The sequence below is a fragment of the Suillus subaureus genome (assembly GCF_016647635.1).
Source record: "Suillus subaureus strain MN1 chromosome Unknown BJ212scaffold_33, whole genome shotgun sequence".
NCBI classification, from domain to species: Eukaryota; Fungi; Basidiomycota; class Agaricomycetes; order Boletales; family Suillaceae; genus Suillus; species Suillus subaureus.
This window is the reverse complement of record NW_024538589.1, coordinates 118,645-137,814: the sequence shown is the minus strand read 5'-3', so window position 1 is coordinate 137,814 and position 19,170 is coordinate 118,645. Positions and strand designations below refer to the sequence as shown.

Here is a 19,170-nt window from a genome sequence, read left to right as displayed (position 1 = left end):
AGTTGGGTATCCAGCAGGAGGGTCTCTCACATCTGACAAGTGGAAAGGCTTGGCACTCGTCTTTTGTCCTATCATCATAAGTTGTTGTTGTGTCTGTCCCTTCTTACATACTAACACATTATCAAAGATCCCATTGGTCTGGGAAAAATGGTATCCAATTAATATGAAGCAAAATCAGAAGGAGATAGAGAACTGGGAGAAGTGGGAGCAGGCGTGCATATGAAGAGTTGCATCAGGCAAACAAGTGCAGAATGGAAAGGATAACGAACCTCCCACTCATCCGAAGGATATGGCAATGCATGCTGATGATGCTGACAATTTCTTGAATCTTGCAGCAGCATTGAAGATCATTCTAGGATGGAGCATCAGTGATGCTGATATCCCCCAAGCAAAGGAGCTTCTTAATAAGTATCTTCTCAGGTTCTTAGAGGTAAGTCATGGCAGTTCTCTTGCTCAATACCAGATGAGTATTCTAATCTTGTACAAACTTTAGGTTCATCTGAAGCATGTCAAACCTTCTCACCACTGGGTGACACACATCTTTGAACAGCTGGAAAATTATGATCCCGTTTACAGCTTCTGGACATTTCTTTTTGAGCACCTTAACAAAGTTCTCAAGAGTTATTCAACAAATACAGTGGCTCAAAAAACTGTCCACATGTTTTGATATTTTCACTATCTATGATATTGTATGAGAACTCACAAATGCCTCAAGGACATGCTTATACCACATTGTAGTATGGCTTCAGGGCTTTCATTTGAGCCCTACACCGTGGGAATCGGTGGAGATATGGTGGAGATACAAGGCTCACAAAATGGTGACTCATGCGGACAGTTTTTTGACTCAAGTATTTTACAATAATAACCAGGTATTCTAGTATTTTGTATGACCTTGGCTTTAATTACTGCCTCTATCCTTCTAGGCATACTCTCAATTAATTTCTGGCAATTCTCAGCTGTGATCTTCCCCCATTCCACTGCTACTCTCTCCCAAAGCTCCCATACTCCTTTAGGGGGGTTTTCATAGGCTTGAAGCTTTTTCTTGAGTGTTCCCCAGAGATGTTCAATGACATTGACATCAGGAGACTGTGCTGGCCAGTCAAGAACATTGATGTTATGTTCTTCAAACCATTCCTTAGCTCTTCTGGATGTGTGCTTGGGATCATTATCCTGTTGGAAAATGATATCTTCTTCATCAATCCCTGATTCTGCCAAGCTAGGCAGCAAGTGGTCATTTAAAATGTCCTACATACTGCTCAGCATTCATCTTCCCCTCAACCTCAGCAAGCATTCCCACACCATTCCATCCCATACAGCCCCATACCATTAAAGAACCTCCTCCAAACTTGACAGTCCCATTAACCTCTCTGTCTGTTAGGCCATCTCCCTTCTTTTTCCATACATATACCTTCCCATCTGACCCAATCCTATTGATTTTAGTCTCATCTGACCATATAACATGCTTCCAGTCCTCTACAGTCTAGTGTTGATGAGCTAAGGCAAAGGCTAGTCTTCTCTGCCTATGTTTGATGGAGAGAAGAGGCTTTTCTTCTTTGTTACTGCCTTAAGATGAGCTGCCTTGAGAACATTCCTCACAGTTTGTGAAGAGACAGGGGTAGTGATGGTGGAATTGATATAATGGGTGGCTTGGACAGCATTATCAGCCCTTCCTGTAGTGATATGTTGGATAATAGCCCTTTTGTTAGTAGAGGTAAGCTTGGATGGACATCCTCCACAAGAGTTTTCCTTGTCTGGGTGGCTTTCTTTGATAAACTTGGCCACAGTGGACTTACATACTCCAGTTCTAGAGGAAATTTGGCAAGCAGAGAGGCCAGCATAAGACAGAGAGAGGATATTATCTCTTTGAGCAGAGGAGATGGCTTTCATGGTGATTATGACTATGATACATGAGATATTCTGGTTCATATAGTTAGATATAGTCATAAAATAACATAATGACACCACTTCATAATTTATATAATAGTGGCATGATTTTTGTGGTGTCATAAATAATGATTTATATAGTTTTAATATACACTCAAAAAACTGTCTACATGAGTCACCATTTTGTGAGCCTTGTATCTCCACCATATCTCCACCGATTCCCACAGGTGTAGGGCTCAAATGAAAGCCCTGAAGCCATACTACAATGTGGTATAACCATGTCCTTGAGGCATTTGTTTGTTCTCACACAATATCATAGATAGTGAAAAATGTCAAAACATGCAGACAGTTTTTTGAGCCACTGTAATCATGGTGATGGTGAGATTGAAATTTCATTTTTTCATGCATTTACTTGTGACATGGAACTTCAAACTATGGTAATATCATTTTTGTTTTTGTTTATGAATACTCTACACTCAACTGTGATGTCCAACAGATGACAAACTTACTTGCTCGAAATGCTGGATCCAATGAGCCTCCATCAGCCAAAGATTCATTTCTCTTTGATGCTGTCAAAGCCATTCTAACTACTGATAGTGATACTTGTGGAACTGTAGTGTCACTTACAAGTGAAATTGATGATGTTGCCCAGCAAGGTCCATGTTCCCTAACCCTTCAAGCTATCCTGATGTAGTTCTTTGACCCAGCTGGCACTTGTTTTTCATTGAGTCCTGCATCATTGTCATCACTGGACCTTGAACAGCAAAAATACCTCCTTCGCTACTACCAGATGACTCATCCACATGTGAACATTGTCAGTGTCATGTCATATTCACTGTCCACTCCAAATTTTCTTCAGTCACATGCACAATTCCATGACTACATGATCCTTGATGAACATTAGCATCACATCCTCCCATTCCCAGACACATGCACCAAACTCAATTGTTCAAGTCAACATCAATCAGAAGTGTTACATTGGCCAGGTTCACACCATCATTTCCCACTGGCAAATTGGTGTTGAGCTGGATCTTTGTCTGCTCAAAGTCCATTGGTTTGAAGAGGCTCAAGACCTTGAATGTCGACACTGGATTCGATAGTAACATCTGTTTTTTGTTATGTTTTGCCTCTGCACTGATTAACATCAGTCCTGAATTAGAGATTTACTTCTGGAAATTTGACCACTTCTTGGACAGCATGAAGGATGGGCCCTCACGCTTTATCCATGTCATTTGAAGGTCATGTGTCATGTTGAGGATCTGCAGACAAGAGATCACATAGTGAAACCATTTTGGGCAACAATTGGGTTGAGCCAAGTATGTCTGCAAGCAACATCAACTGGCAACTTAATTGACACAGGATGATTTAGGATGTACAGGTGGTGTAGGATCAATAATTCAGCAACAAGAAGAATACAAAGGTGAACCTGTGGATATCTAGAGCCATGCATCCTCAGCAGTTTCATCTTCCCCATCAGTGCCATCACCATTCACATCCATCATGTCTGTGGTTTTTGCTCCTTGGTCATCAGCCATCTCATTTGGCTCATCTACTAGGCCAAACCCAATGGGATCTTTCTTGAGTACAACTACTTTCATGCCAGGGTTATCATTAACATAGGCCTTGTACCAGTTCGTGTTGAGCATGAAAGGGAAGATGGGCTGCTGAGGGGGTGCTGTATTCTTGTTGTTGAGGTTGATGCATCTGGTACAAGTCACTTTGTTTCCTGCTTTCTTCCACTGCTTGGCCTGTATCTGATCAAGTTTGTCCATGACAGAGTTAAACTATAAATTGTTCAGTTAGCTCAAGTTTGACTGGCAGCACTCATTTGTTCAGATGAACCTCTTGTGATCAGTAGGCAGGCTGTATAACCTCCCAAATTGCAACACCATCTTTCACATCAGCAGTGTTTAACTGTGCTACCTTTTTGAGCTCTGTGCAATGCATGCTCTTCGTTACATCATTGTCCATGTCCAACTGCGAGAGTTCCTATGACATGAAGTCAGTCTCCATGAGTGGGGAAGGATCCTGTCCATCATTGCACTTCTTGAACAGTTTGATAGCCTTCAAACAACCCTCTTTTATCTACCATGGGTGAGTGCAATGTATTATTGTCATGGTACTGGAGCTAACAGACCTTTCCTTGATGCTTGTGGCACTTTGTTCACAGCTTCATCACCTGGTGTTTCTTACCCTTTTCTACATGTGTGCGTTCATCATACTTGCACTTGTAGTTCCTGAACTTATCCTTTGTGAACATGAGAATATCAGCCATGTTGAAGTTGATGTCCTTGTGCATCAAGTTGAAATATTCTTTGTTCTGATGGGATAAAGTAAGTTGTTGTGGATTGTCATATCCTGTATGCCAGACATAGATCCCATCATATTCCCACGCTGTCCAGACCTGTTTCCGGACCCCATATCCAACTCATTCCTGGATCCCCTATCCTGTCCACCCTACGCACATTCTGTCCAGCAAGATATCCAGACTTTACCTTCTCTCAGATTCCGGACTACATCCACCACCTCACATATCTCAGTCCTGTTTCCACCCTGCCTTCTGGATCCCCAGATCTCCAGACCTCCGGATATTAACTGTACTATCTCTGGACCTATTCCCACCCTCTGTCTGAGATCCTGCACCTATCCCCATTTAGGCATCTCTGCCTTTCCGGTTCTCGGTTATCTCTGTTTCCGTCTTGCTGATTGATCCTTGTACTAGTTTCATCTCCAAGTTCATTTACATATGTTCCAGTCTTACTTACCAATGTGTTTCTGCATGCTCGTACATAGCCTTACTCCTTTGCTTACTGATCCTCTCAGATAGCCTCTAGTATATAACCCCTGTACAACTACAGTAGAGTCCTCAGTCTGAATATCATCTTAGATCCTGTTCTACTTGCCAATCATCTTCTGGACTTCAGTCCATCTGAGTCTTGTCCTTTTCCATAAGGCCTAGGGATGGACTCCCTAGGCCAGAATTCCGGACCTCCGGATTTGTCCCCTATGTCTCTGTCCCAAGTCTAGGGATTGCTTCCCTAGGCTAGAGTCTTGCCTTTCCAGCACTTACCCTCTTTCCGGACTTAGGTCCACTTCCTGTCCCTCTGACTCTACCTTAGGGTAGTCTACCTCTGTTTGCTTCTACATCAGACTTCGTCCAATGTAGCCCCTATTCCTTCCAGACCTCCGGACCTCCTGTCCTCTGTACCTCTGGACATCCTGTCCTTCGGATGTTCCGCCCTCCGTACCTTCAGACATTCCATCCTCCATACCTCCATGTCCATCCTCCATACCTCCGGACCTCCTGTCCTCATACTCGGACCTCCAGACATCCTGTCCTCCTGTCCTCCGGAACTCTCCCGCACTCCTCCGGACGTTCCCGCTCCTCCGGAAGTCCTCCAGACTTCATCGGACCATCATCGGACTTCCTCTGAAATGAAGGGCACATACTCAGGTAAGGGGCACAGCGTACGAGCTAAGGCCAAGCCCCTCTGAGTCAGTCTCTCTCTCCTTTGAGCATGGTTCTTAACATGGATCCTCTTAATCACCACATCACTCACAGGCTGTTGCTCCATCCATACAATTTCTGCAGCTCACTCACATATATTGCTATTCTGCAGGGCACTGACATCCACTTGGAAATCAAACATCAGCAGTCCTGTCATCTCAGGTCTCATCCTTGTCATCAGAAGAATCTTCGTCATCCAAGTCCTTTGGCTTCCCAATATCAGAGGCAATGATCCCAGTGAGGTTGTAAATCACAACATGGATATGGTCCTGAGCATGGTTGTTGTTAGTGCATATAACCAGCATCAGTACATACCTGGAGTTCAGCACAAATTGTTTTTTGTGTGGGCATCAACTGATCAGTCCATGTGTTCAAGATAATTTGCCGTCCTTCCTTGGTTTCTTGCATTGGTGCATGTCTCCTTCATCATCAGCATCATTGTCTTTGTCATGTTGTGGGCACTTGAGTGACTTCTCAATGGTCTTGAGCCGCTGAAGGACATGGTTGAGTGCATTCAGTGGTGGTTCAGCTTGGGGTTACAGGTCAATAACAGGAGCTGGAGGTAGGAGAGCTGCTAGTAAAGACTGTGGGGCATGTTGAGGTACATGGTGCATTGGAATTCCACCCTGCATCAAGCTAAGAATTGCCATCACATTCAGTCCCAAGGCTGCCAAGAGCAATTGAAGGGCTTGCATATCCGGTAGTCCAGGAATTGGCACCATTCCTAGAGGGACAGGGACTTGCAGAGGTTGAGGCTGCTGGTTCCTGTGTTGTGCCATGGTGGTAGGGGGACAGAAAGAAGGGCTAGTAACAGTGCTAGTGGTTGCTCAGATTTCGCCATGCATGGGTTAATATATATATGCACTATGATTTGCCATGATTGAAGCACCATGTACCTGACATGTGATGCCATCAGTACAGCTTTGACAGAACAACAGCCCAGACACCCAGCATTTAGACCTATTCCGACCCTCTGCTCACCCTGTACACTTCAGATTCACTGTATTGCTTAGAGACATGCACAGTTTGTGTGGATCAGGTGGGCTACCTATTGGAAGTGAAACTTTTCATAGATTGTCATAGTAAATCTACTTCTGGTGAGTGTGGACTATGTACAGCTCAGCCACTGGTGCTTGCCGCAGCTGTACAAGGCCTGGGTACCTGGACTCAAAACACAGTGAGTGGTAAGGTAGTGGTCGTGCAGATTCTACCTACCTCACATTGTCCTGCATGATTTGGGAATCATGCATGGACATGACTACTAGGTAGCCCCCCTAAAGGACAAAGTCTGTTAGCTTAGGCATCAGGCTAGTCAACCCATACCTTGGTTTCAAACCTTGGTCATATAGTTCAGTTTCCCCTCTGTGATTCATGAATTTATTATATCTTGAAGAAAAGTCATTTGTGAGATGGGAATCACATAATGACCTAGTTGATATTATGAAGCAAGAAGGTTAAGGTATTGCCTTGCCTTTGGCTTATTCACTTTGGCTAGAGAAAACCATAGAGAAAAGTTCAAAGCCTAACAAAAACCTATCTCAAAACCCATGTTTTGTGCCTTGTTATTGTATTATTATTTCTGAGTTGTTTTCTCTAGTATTTCCTTGATTTATTTTTCTATTAGGATGCTCTGAACCATCAAACACTTCACAAAATTGTACCTACAGAGTATGATGTCATGATGATGTCATTGCTTTGCTTTTTTACTTACATAATATTCCCACACAAAATGTATATAAGGAGGGCCCATTCTTCCTGGCCCCTGAAAAATAGGATCTCCTACTTGCAATCATTTGAATCTCAGTTTGAGCTACTCACTGTGAAGATTGTTGCTTACAAAGACAGCCCCTTTGAAGTACCAAGTGCAGGGAAAGATATTCCCTTGAGATTACATAAGTTTCTCATGATAGAAACTTAGTTTATTTGAGACCAGCTTCTCACCTAGTTTTCATGCATTGACTAACATGATGTGGTAATCATGTTCAGGCTGGCATGCTAGGACCTCATTCTGCAATCCCCAGCCAGTCCACACATCTCCTACCCATCTCCAATGTTTTCCCACCCTCTCCATATCTCTGATACATCAGACCTGCTTGGAGATCCCATGCACTTGTCCTACCATGTCCAGTCCAGTTGTGTTTATCCCTGCTGGTGCATAGTCAGTCATTTCCCATTACTGATTGAGTAGACAGCGTTATTACATGGATTCCCACTGGCTGCAGTACCTCATGGCCTTTTACCTACATATTATTGGACCTGTGTTTTTGCTACTGCTTTTGCCTATGGACTCCGGATTTTCACATAGTTAATTGTTGGGTGACCAGAATTACAATCACCACTTAGTAGGAGGGAGAAATCCCTGATACTGGTCACCCCATACCTGTCCTTGGAGTTACTCTTGCCAATATACCTGTTTACCCGCTCTCCTTGACCCAACACAAGTATCACTCATTCATCTGATGTTTCCTAACATCTCCAAGCTAATCCTGATGCATTCCCTCCCTTTCCCTTACTCTCCTGCCATCTCTGCATCTCTGCACCTGCGGACCTGATGAATGAATCAACTACTAAGCTATGGCACTACAAGGGATACCAAGTCAGAGTATATGTGTGGTTGTCTCAGCTCTGCCTAGGCTGCTATATTTTGCAAAGGCAAGTGTGTTCAACCTAAGGGGAAGCGAGTGAAACACATCCACAGGTTGTGTGAAGCATGGGAAAGTCATGCGTGCAGAGGCAAAGGCACATGCAGAGAGTAGTAGGATGCACAAAGCACAGGAAAGTCATGCACTAATAGGCAAAAGTGCACAAAGGGCTAGGAATGCGATGGGGACTAAGGGAAGGTGATGACTGATACTGATGGGTGCAATGTGACAGTCAAGTTTTCCTTGGGCTTAGATTTACTTACTTTACTTACCTTTACCTACCCCCACTTTCTTTAGCTTATATAAGCATCACCTCTTACTTTCACTCTTTACCTGTAGTCTGGGACTAGCAGTTTTATGATAATTCTTCTCCTCTCTGAGCTCTGAGTCTAGTACAGAAACCCTTGTGGGTCAAATAGCAGCTAGGTATAGCACTTTAGACCCAACATATTGGCTAGGTACTTTACCAAGTATCTAGCCAAGTTGTGTTACTCACAGCGAGGATGACAAATGTGATGATGATAGAGTGTGATTGCCAAAATGCTACTGACTATGGCTCCAAAAATGCATGCACTATGCTAAGGGATGCTAAGGGATACTAACTCCCAACTAAGTGGTAGCTAACTAAGTGATAAAAATGCAAATGCTATCATGCAAAAGGTGACTAAGCGCATTCCCATGATGCAGAGCTGACGCAAGTAAGGCACAGGAATGAAGAAGGTATATGTAAGTAAGGGTCCATGATGGAATATGGTATCATGATAAGAATAAATGCGAAAAACATACCAGTAGGACTTGCTGGACAATAGATGGATGCTCTTGGATGATGGATGATGAAGCATGGGAAAGTGCATGGGATGTACGCAGGAAAGCATCACAGGAGAGTAGTGCACACATTGCACAATCTGTGGGAAGATCATGCATGTATAGGCTGAGTGAAGGAATGATATAGGGAATGATGCTGTGAGTTCATGCTGTGAACTGTATGCAGATACATCACAATATAGAGCTCTACAGGCATACAGAGGTAGTGAGTCTCTACACTGATTTCCCATGCATCAGACTGTGTCCCATACCTTTGGACTTGATTCCTGACCTTCAGACTTTTGACCCTTTGCATAGTACTGATTATTGAACTTGACTAGACAGCAGATCCCTCAGGTCAAACATTCTTGCTTGCAGGTGTAGCAGCTAGGCAGGATTAGTAGACATATATTGGCTAGTATTTTAACAACTATCTAGCCAAGTTTTGTAATCTACAACAATCTTTGATCAATCTAATCATTTGTGAGACCAGCTTCTCACCAGAATTTTGTACATTGACCAATACAAGCTTTGGTCAACCTGATCATTGAAATCTGTAAGAAAAAACCAAGGACTCATAGACACGATACTTACTCACACAGTTTGCAGACTCAGCATTTATTGATGGTGTCATCCCTGAAAAAGTCAACCGAATCTTGAGCAGCTTTGGTCTGCTTTCCTCAACCACCCATAGCATATGGGTCAGTTCAGGCAGTATCTGTGGTCACTTGAAGCAGTGTGGGAATCTCAAAACAGCTGGCCAAGCTGCTGAATGAAGAGCAGTATATTCAGCCCATGGGATTCTGACTTGGCTCAGTGCTCAGAGGGTAGAAAATATCATCAAAAAGGACTATCATTCAGACTGGTACTGACACTGGTGAAAGAGATACATGCTTAGGTAAGCAGCAAAAATGCGAACTTAAACTAATGAAAGTGGGGACAGGTGAAGGTAAGTAAAGTAAGTAAATCTAAGCCCAAGGAAAACTCGACCGTCACACTGGTAATTCAGTTATCTGTATATCTGTCCTGCTCACTGATCCATTACCTATGCTTCATTTCCATTTCATTATTTGTGATCCATTCCTAACCAATAGACTATCCATATGCTTTGTACATAGCCTCAGATCCTGCCAATTGATCATTTCATTAGATACCTATAGTATATAACCTCCTGTAAATCTCTGTAACACCTCAGTTCAAATATCATCTTAGTTCTGCTCATTCCTGTCCTCCGGACCTGAGTACCTCTACTCTTGTCACCCTCTGAGACTTAGGATTGATTCCTATAGTCTATCTGTATCTGCCTCTGTCTACAACAGTCCACTACTGTTAGTTTCTAGTCCGGACTCATCCAGGTTAGCCTTATGATACTTACCATACATCTGGAAGTCATCTGGATCTACTATGCTACTCGTCTGACCCTCCAGATGTGTTAGTCTTGTCCTCCTGAAATAAGGGGCACAGTGCACAAGCTGAGGTCAAAGTCCTTAGGATCTGTTTAGCCCTTGAGTACAACCTTAACAAGTGCCAAGCACCAGCATATAACATGATTTTTTATGCACATGGAAAGTAATACTATGGAAGGCACTGGGTCAACACCAAGATAAAATATATGTGCCTACAATGCTGCATGACACAAAAGGGCATTCCTTGTCCATCTTGGATCTATGCAGCATGGTCTCAGAACTATGGACATGTTTGGTACCAGTGGCCACTCACTTTGGCACAGAGATGTGTCATAGGTATCATATATTAATCACTTCCTTTTGCCATTCCACACAAACCAGTACAATAGACTTACAAAGTTTATATCTCCTGTAACCAAGAGTCATGTAAATGCAATTATTTGCACAACATTAGGTCAAGGCTTAAACTGAGCTGTGTCAAAGACATCTGTTGAATTTACCACCATTTCCTCTGTCTACCAAGATGACAGACATACAGGCAGGGGGCTCTGAAAATGCTTGCCTGACCTACAAAGTCTTGACAAATTCCAATATATACAGTGTACAAATGGCATAAATGCTTTTCAATTCATCACTAACAGGCACCTCTGTATTTCAACATATTAAGATTTATGAGTCATATCAAACAGGTGCAGTTAATACACATAGACAGAAATAAATGACTAAATGTCACTTTAGACTTTGAAGAATTCTGGAGCATAGGTAGTATGTGTAGACAAGTTAGCATATCACACTGAATGATGAGATTCAACCAACCTTTAAATGTTTCATTACACCAGGCCCTTGAATATGTGTCACTCATCAACAATGCACACAGTTTTGTTGGTCATGGAATTGAGGTTTGGTTATAATATAAGGTCATCTTGGCATATAACATGATGTGGTACAGACATAGAACTGATTCCAGACTCATGTTATAGATGACAAGACATTCCAGCAACCATTGTCTATGGTACTTATAAATGGTATGTCACATCATATATTTATCTCTATCACCTGGAAGGCTGCTTGACCATTCTGTCATCACTGATGATAGGATTTGATGTCCATGGGCATATGGGTCATTGTTATCAGACTGAGACACATTGTTAAGGTCAGCGTGCTCAAGGGGGTTGGATCACAAGGGCTTGGCCTCAGCTCAGTATGCTGTGCCCCTTTCCTGAGTATGTACCCTTAATTTCTAGGGGCTAGAACAGTTGTCTGGAGTTTCCGGGATTTGACTAGGGCGGATAATGGACTGTCTGGATCTGAAACTGTGAGATAAATCCGATGGACATCTAGATATTACCTGGGCAAGTGGATAAGACTAATCTGGACGAAGTCCAGACTAGAAACTAACAGAGGATGGACTACCCTTAAGGTAGAGTCAGAAATGTAGTCTAGGATGCAATCCTAAGACTTGGAATATGACAAGAGACTTATCTCGAGTCCAGAGGACACAGGAATGAGCAGGAACTAAGATGATATTCGAACTCAAGTATTTCTGAGAGTTACAGGAGGTTTATATACTGTAGGTAACATATAGGAATCAGTCAGCAAACATAAAGGCTATGTATGAAGCATATGCAGAGTCTATTAGTAAGTAGGATGGATCACAAATAATGAACACTGGAAATGAAATGTATGTAATGGATCAATAATCAAAAGGGAAACATGGTTAACCAGAGTCCGGAGACAGAGGCAGTCTAAATGGAGTTGGGCGCTGATATAGGGTTTGGATTGCAGAAGGGAGATAAAGATAGATCAGATCATTTGAGATCCGGATCTTGAATCTGGATATCTGGAGAAGCAGATTTAGAGTTGAGAGTCCAGAATGGCATATGACACACATACAGAAGATATTGAAGCAAGAATCTCACAGACTTGTTGTTATCATTGGTCTAGTGGGAGAAATATGATGGTTAGTCTAGCAGAACAATACACCTGTCAATGGATGACTTCACCCAGATTCTGTGCAGTGCCTGATGGAGTGTTTCCTTATCTGATGAGGAGTAGTTCAACAGTTCAATAATCACACAATGCACCTGATTATGTGGAGGTGAGAATGGCACAATTGTTGAGAGAATGGATATCTACCAATGGGGGAAGGACTGAATCACTGGCTTGATCACAAAGTACCTTATCACACTCAAGAGTGATATTCTTGATCCATAATTCAATTGACATCAATGATGATGTGATGCTGCTCATGTCAGGGGACATGCATTCACTGTGAAGGAGTAATGCCACATGTGGGATGATGACCAACCAGGAATCACAATTTAATTGGATGGTAGATTGGACAAAATGGAGTCCCTTAGGGTCCATGAGAAAGGAGTGAATCTATGTAGTGATTTCAGACCAAATTCTATTTCCATGTGTTATGAAAAGTGCACATGTGGCATAACACTGTTTGTCCCATTCTGAGATTTAGCAAGGAGATCTTGGATTGTATAATGATCAGATATTGATGTCTGAGACACTTTGGTGGTTTTGCCCTTGAATGCAGGCCTTTTGGCAGCAAATACAACTGGCCATGTGGGCTTTGCTAGACCTTGGTTCCATTGGGCTGGTCTAGGGGTGTTTGTGTTGATAGCCTGCTTATAATCACATAATCTTGACTTTAATGGAGGTGAGATTGGTAACTTACTTGTTTGCTGCATCATATCACAAGTGGGATGGCCATGCTGTTCATTTGGAGGATAACCATTCAGTATTGGACTTGGATCATTGGGACAGCTGGGTATATGAGCAATATAGTTATTAGAAGTTCTTGATGCTTCCAGATGAATTGTTGTAATATTGTATTCATTACCAGAATGATCATTGGGAGTGTCTGATGTTAATTCATATCCAGTATGATCCTTGATCAATAAACTCATAATTATGATGTTACCAGGTGAGGGAGTAACAAACATACCATACATTGATCATCTAGATATTCATCAGGGTGGGGTAAATTTATATCATTGCACCCCATATCCACAGGGGTTCTTGAAGGGGGATTGTCAATGTCTGGAACACCAACCAAGGTCACAGACACCACACCACTTGAGTGGTCTAGGCCTTGATCATCTTGGCTGTGACTATCTGTCTGTATCCCACAATCCAGCATTGCATTGCTGCAAGGTAAGGAGGAACATTTCATAACATGCTCACATTGCACACCTACTGTGATCCCCATACAGGGCAAATGGTGCATACAAATGTCTTGTGGTGCCTCAGCACTGGTGGCATGCTGCTGCAACACAAGAGTCTGGCCACACCAGACCATGCAGTTCCTGCCCTGGTAAGATACATAGAGAGCATTACCAGCAGTAGTGAAGAATCATGCCATGCCACTACAGTCTACCAACAATTCCTGGCATGTGGTAATCATCTCTACCATCCCAAATATTTCCAAAAACTTGTTATTACTGTGTGCTGTCACAAGTAATCCATGTTGCACAAGATTTTCCAATGGCTCATTATGCTCAAGTCCTTGTATTTCTTGAAATCACATTGCCACATGATGTGGTAGCCATTGACCAAAGATATCAATGAGGATTTCACATGCATCTCCCCCAAGAGTACTCAGAGCATTCCTGTAATATTTAATATTGAATGAAAGCAGAAATTTGGGAAATGGATTTGACTGCTGGAAGCTTCATATGATATGTAGATCATGTATTGTAGGAGAAATGTACTACATCTATGTTATTAGATACCAATATCATCTGAGTTGGTGAATCGCCTGAATCAGCTATATCAATTGCTGTTGTGGGACTGATTTGGTGTTCTGGTGCATTGATACAAGCATCAACCACATCAAGTAGACACTAGATATCTTCTCCTTCTCTACATCCCTGTAATGCTCCACAAAAATCATGGTCCTTGCATTTTTCCTTGTGATAGGTCTTCCAATTAACTGTAGGGTATAGTAAGGGCAACAGAATCTCAAACAATGATAGAGTACACATGGAACACCAGTATGTCTGCACACTGGTTGTTCTTAAGGCTATCAAAAGTAACTCTGTGAGCTGTATGTAAGGCTTTGTGACTCTCATCATGAAAGCTATCAGCAGTGTGATCCAACCAGAGGTAATAGTCCAATGTTGCCAATTGAAAGATGCCATGGAGCAGATTTGCAGATCTTCTAGCATGATCCATGAATGCAATGTAGTACATCATGCAAATATTTCATTACAGAAAGATAGGTATTTCACAGGTGAGCAGCTTCACCACTGGATGAATCTTGCAGGTACTCCACAACTTTCCTGTAAATTCCAAATTTCTTGTTCAGTGCATACAGGGGTAAGTGATAGTAGGCAGATATTTGGCATCCCTTGTGTGACTGTCCACTAAGCTTAAGGAAGCACTCTCCATCAATATCTTGAATAGTTCCTTTGGCCTTCAACCACTGCCATGCATTAGTTGGGTTCCATTCACAAAAGTGACACAATGGATTTATGGGGGGATTATGTTAATGATTTGCCTAGATATTCACCAATGCAAGTTGCAAGACTAATGACAACATTTTTCCAAATAATCCCAATGAAAATGGATCAACACATGTACTTGACATCCACATCTTCCAAGTCCATCTTCCTATAATACTATTATATTTTGAGCCATACATCCTATGATAGAGCATTTGAGTCAATGAGGCACAGTGTGATTACGAATATACTTGCCTGTACTTGACAACCAGCCTTTAGGTAGATCTCTTCCACCTTGCCATACCAATATGACATTACCAGAAGACTGCCATCTTGTATTGGTACTGCCCAATCATCATGCAGAAATATTGCAACACTGCAGGAATTATATTAGAATCACACTAACAGCACACAGACAAATAATCTGTACTCCTTCCCTACCTGGATTACTATCTGGACATCATTCACATCATCAGAGTCTTCAGAGATATTATAGACCCCTGTGAATGAAAAGACATATAGGTTTTAAATCAACTGTTAAACAACAACCTGTAGGTACATGAGTGAACATACATTCCAATGAGGTACATTTCCTCAATTCATGAAGCTTGGAGTGATTATGGTGCATAGGGGCCAACTTTCTTCTTCTTTCTGTGCGAGATGCACAGCTGGTGATTGATAGTCTACAGGACATGATGATTGTGATGGAACTGGCAATACTAATACTACTGAGAGTATTAAGAATTCAAAATAGGTACCATACAGCTGTTACATATGCAATAAAATTGTATCTATCTCACAGATGGAGTAAGAACATGGCATGGCAAGACACAAGGGTTGTCCTTATGGCATGCCAAGAAGTATTACATCATATGACTGATCAGATCTGACTGCCATACATGAAATGTCCTTTTTTCATTCTATTGAGCCAAAACCTTAATATGGCCAAATAATGCCAAGGCTATTGAAGGATGGAGTCAGTAAATAAATGGGGATTGTCTATAGAGGAAGCAACTGCCCATATGTTACCTTGAGTCCATAGTTTAAAATGTCTATGATCTGTTCTATTAAACTGAAACCTTATGATTACAGATCAATTCAGAGGCCATTGAAGGACAGGGTCAATGGAAACCTAGTATATTCAAGCACAATCACACATATGTCAACATCACAATTCCACAATCAGAAGTGGATGTCAGTATGGCTGATGATAGGGCAGAATGGCTATCCAAAAGATTTCTGATGTCTGCCATCCATCACACCTGGATTAGGCACATGTCTTCCATTTCATTGACACTCAATCTATACATTGCATTCCTAAAAATGATACATCAACACCCAGTGAATGGCCAGAGAATCACACTCATGCCAAAGGAGGTTTTGGACATCTTCTGGGACAGAGTGCTGCTTCCATCCATAGGAAACTGCACTAATGTCAGTTGGGCATCTTGCCTTAAGCACACATTAGAGAAGACATGATACAAGGCCAGAGGTGTGAATGGACACAAAGGCGGATGGAAACAGTAGACAATCCCCCTATCATATGATGACTTCAGAGATATGCAGGAATGTATGGAAGCTTGCATACATGATGGAGAGGGTGAGCTCAATATGTATGGGTCATTATTCTTTATTCTAGAAGGAAAAGGAATCAAGCTTCTCATGAAGGATAGTCAAAGGGGGCATTTTTTGGGACTGGAAGAGGCATTGTATTAAAATATGTCTGACCTTGACTGGCCATATATGATGAACTGGAAGCATGGTGAACTCCTGGTGGATGTTGGGATCTCATTCACACCTCATTCCCCAGATGTTCCAGTTGTAGGAGTGTGGAGACTAGGTACATTGGAAGCATCATTTGGAGCAGGAGGATACAAGAGAGAAGAGGTACATTATCACAACATGCTCTCTAGATATGGGGCACTGCAGGCTGAGATGCAGTGGGAGAGATATCAGCAGACCCATATTGCATTCAGGAGCACATACAACCTATACTACAAATCCATTCAGACAAATACCAACCAAGTGCATTTTGCATCTGACAGTGATGAATACAAGCTATCCCTATTGTACATGGCTAAATGCTTTCAAATCACAAAGGTTATTGATGTTTGCAAGGAAAAAACATATGGTGTCAGGGATGAGTATAGGGTCAGTGGACATGCAGCCAGAATAATACTAGATAATATCAAAAGCAAGGTTGGTAGCCCAAACTACATTTACCAATCTTGGCATTCTCACTGGCTTGCTGAATCACATGCTTCATTCTACTATATCAACCCCTATTGTCTATGACTTTCACATCTGTGAATCCCTTCCCCTCCTCAAATATCAAAATGTCCTGATCAAATCAGGGAGTCCTCCATTCAATTCTTCACAGTGCAGAATTTATACAACTGCAATTAGACTGGACATCAAACCCAACAGTTTATAAATGACCTCTCTTGCAATACACAAATACACTACTAAAACTGTATGTTGAGCCAGGGGACTTTTATCTATTGCTGGGCAGAAAAACTTTATAATTTTGTGACCCAAATTATTTTTGTGATACCAAGTTAATTTGCTCCACTCCCTTAAATGTCCTGTTTTGTTTATTGAACTAGTTTGTGGGTGTTCCTTGAGTTTTGCATACTCCATGTACAAAGGAAAATAACAATGGTTTGACTCTCATAGATGACACCAACAAACAAGCCCCTGAAAGAGAAGAAGAACATTGATGTTCCAAACATTAAGTTCAACAGTCAGCAGAATGGTTGTTCCCCAAACTTTGAGTTATTTGGTAGCATCCCCTGGTTGCAGCTTTTCAGTGCACTAGATAGCTCCTAAAGTATAGTTTCTTATCTTTGACTTTGAGCAATCACCTTTTATCTCTCTCTCTAATTATTGAGCATGCTATTCCCAAGCCTGGTGAGTGTATACAAGGAATTGCAGGTTTCTTATTGGCTGATTTGGGAGTGAAAATGTTTATTGAGCTAGTGCCTATTTAGAGGCCCTTTAGTATTGAACATGTTCTGCTCAGGAATTGCAGTTATGCAGAGGAGAGATCCAACATTAGAAGATTGTTTTAGTTCTCTTCTTGTTATGTTACTGACAGTGGTATAGTAAACAACAGATCTGTAGAGGGGAAGATTAATGTTTGGTCTTTGGCCACCTACTTGCTATGCCTAAAAGGGTGGTGCTTGACCCTAAAGTATCGCTAACTAGGCTCTGGCTCAAGAAATAGGAACAAAGAGGGAAGGATGCTGTTCCAAGTCAGAGATCAGATAGTTGTTAAGCCTTGGCATCATCAGGAAGGATTTACCTGGTTGAAGTGAATCTCACCCCAGGGATCCATTTGGTATAAGTCTTTTTCAGCTGCAGAGCTCAAATGAGTGAAAACCCTTTATTATACCAAGGGGTATTTACATCAGTACAGGCAACTTGAGGAGATGAACTGTGCTTATGGCTTGATCTTTGATTTTATCTATTGTCATTGAACTATGTAAATTGAGTGGAAGTTCCCATCTCATCTATAAAAACCATGTTCCAAAGTTTGCCACTCCCAGTCATGCTGCCTCACTCAAAGATCAGTTGTTTTAGCCTTCATATGACTTGCATTGTGTGATATCAGATTTATTCCTGAGGTAATTGAACAATGTAAATCAAATTGTGCCATTAAAGCAACCAGCTCATCCAAAAGCCTCACTTGTTTAGGCAGAGCAAGGCTTGAGGCTTCACTAACTTTCATATTCCTTAGCTTACATTCCCATTCTTGCTGCTTATATGATGGATTTCTGGACCTCTTTCTGTCTCTGCAGCAAGAATGGGTGATTTTGTAGCAGTCAATTTTTGAGCATGCCATCCCAAAGCCTGGTGAGTGAATGTAAGGAATCACAGTTTTCTCATTGGCTGATCTGAGAGTGAAGGTTGTCATGGAATCCCATTTAGTGACTGTGATACACCTGTGATCCATTATTATTAGATATGATCATCTGTCCATCATAAATAGAGTCCAAATCATTAGCTGTTGTTCACCTATCTTCAAGTTGACCACTTTTGCTTATGTAAACAATGTCACCCCTGTCATGCTGCCTCACCCAATGATTGATTTTTGAGCTTTCATATGACTTGCTCAACTTCAAACAGAACTTATTTCTGGGATTATTAAACCATCTGAATGCAATGGTAACATTCATCTGGTCCAAAAAAATCATGTTCCAGAGTCATGCTACCTCCTCTACCTGCCTACTACACCCAGACTTCACATAACTTGCCTAGCTTCAGATGGAACTTGTTTCATGGGTTAATGAGCATTTTGAGTCCAACAGCAGTACTCGTTGTTTCAAACAAATCATGTTCCAAAGTTATAAATTCCTGTTGTGTTGAGGTCCTCACCTTACAGTTGATTTTTCAGCCTTTGTACAGTGGCTCAAAAAACTGTCCACATGTTTTTGCATTTTTTACTATTTACAATATTGTGTGAGAAT

General features: G+C 41.7%; 4 protein-coding genes across 4 annotated transcripts; 1 reads left to right on the top strand and 3 right to left on the bottom strand.

The window, feature by feature from the left end:
• Positions 1-295: 295 nt before the first annotated feature.
• Positions 296-667, top strand: BJ212DRAFT_1484307 (uncharacterized protein; the record flags this gene model as incomplete). The annotated part of the gene is made up of 2 exons (XM_041340776.1): positions 296-430; positions 494-667. The coding sequence occupies 2 exons, from the start codon at positions 296-298 to the stop codon at positions 665-667; spliced, it is 309 nt and encodes a 102-aa protein (XP_041189315.1).
• A 2,653-nt stretch (positions 668-3,320) lies between these two features.
• On the bottom strand, positions 3,321-4,159 carry BJ212DRAFT_1484306 (uncharacterized protein; the record flags this gene model as incomplete). Its single annotated transcript, XM_041340775.1, has 3 exons — positions 3,321-3,668; positions 3,757-3,873; positions 4,064-4,159. 3 exons carry the CDS (start codon positions 4,157-4,159, stop codon positions 3,321-3,323), a joined length of 561 nt encoding a protein of 186 aa, XP_041189314.1.
• Positions 4,160-5,550: 1,391 nt separating this feature from the next.
• BJ212DRAFT_1484304 (uncharacterized protein) lies at positions 5,551-6,171 on the bottom strand (the record flags this gene model as incomplete). Its single annotated transcript, XM_041340774.1, has 4 exons — positions 5,551-5,661; positions 5,708-5,813; positions 5,864-5,883; positions 5,944-6,171. The coding sequence occupies 4 exons, from the start codon at positions 6,169-6,171 to the stop codon at positions 5,551-5,553; spliced, it is 465 nt and encodes a 154-aa protein (XP_041189313.1).
• Positions 6,172-12,664: 6,493 nt separating this feature from the next.
• Positions 12,665-13,583, bottom strand: BJ212DRAFT_1302445 (uncharacterized protein; the record flags this gene model as incomplete). The annotated part of the gene is made up of 5 exons (XM_041333264.1): positions 12,665-12,852; positions 12,934-13,022; positions 13,204-13,217; positions 13,312-13,405; positions 13,456-13,583. The coding sequence occupies 5 exons, from the start codon at positions 13,581-13,583 to the stop codon at positions 12,665-12,667; spliced, it is 513 nt and encodes a 170-aa protein (XP_041189312.1).
• Between the last annotated feature and the right edge of the window lie 5,587 nt (positions 13,584-19,170).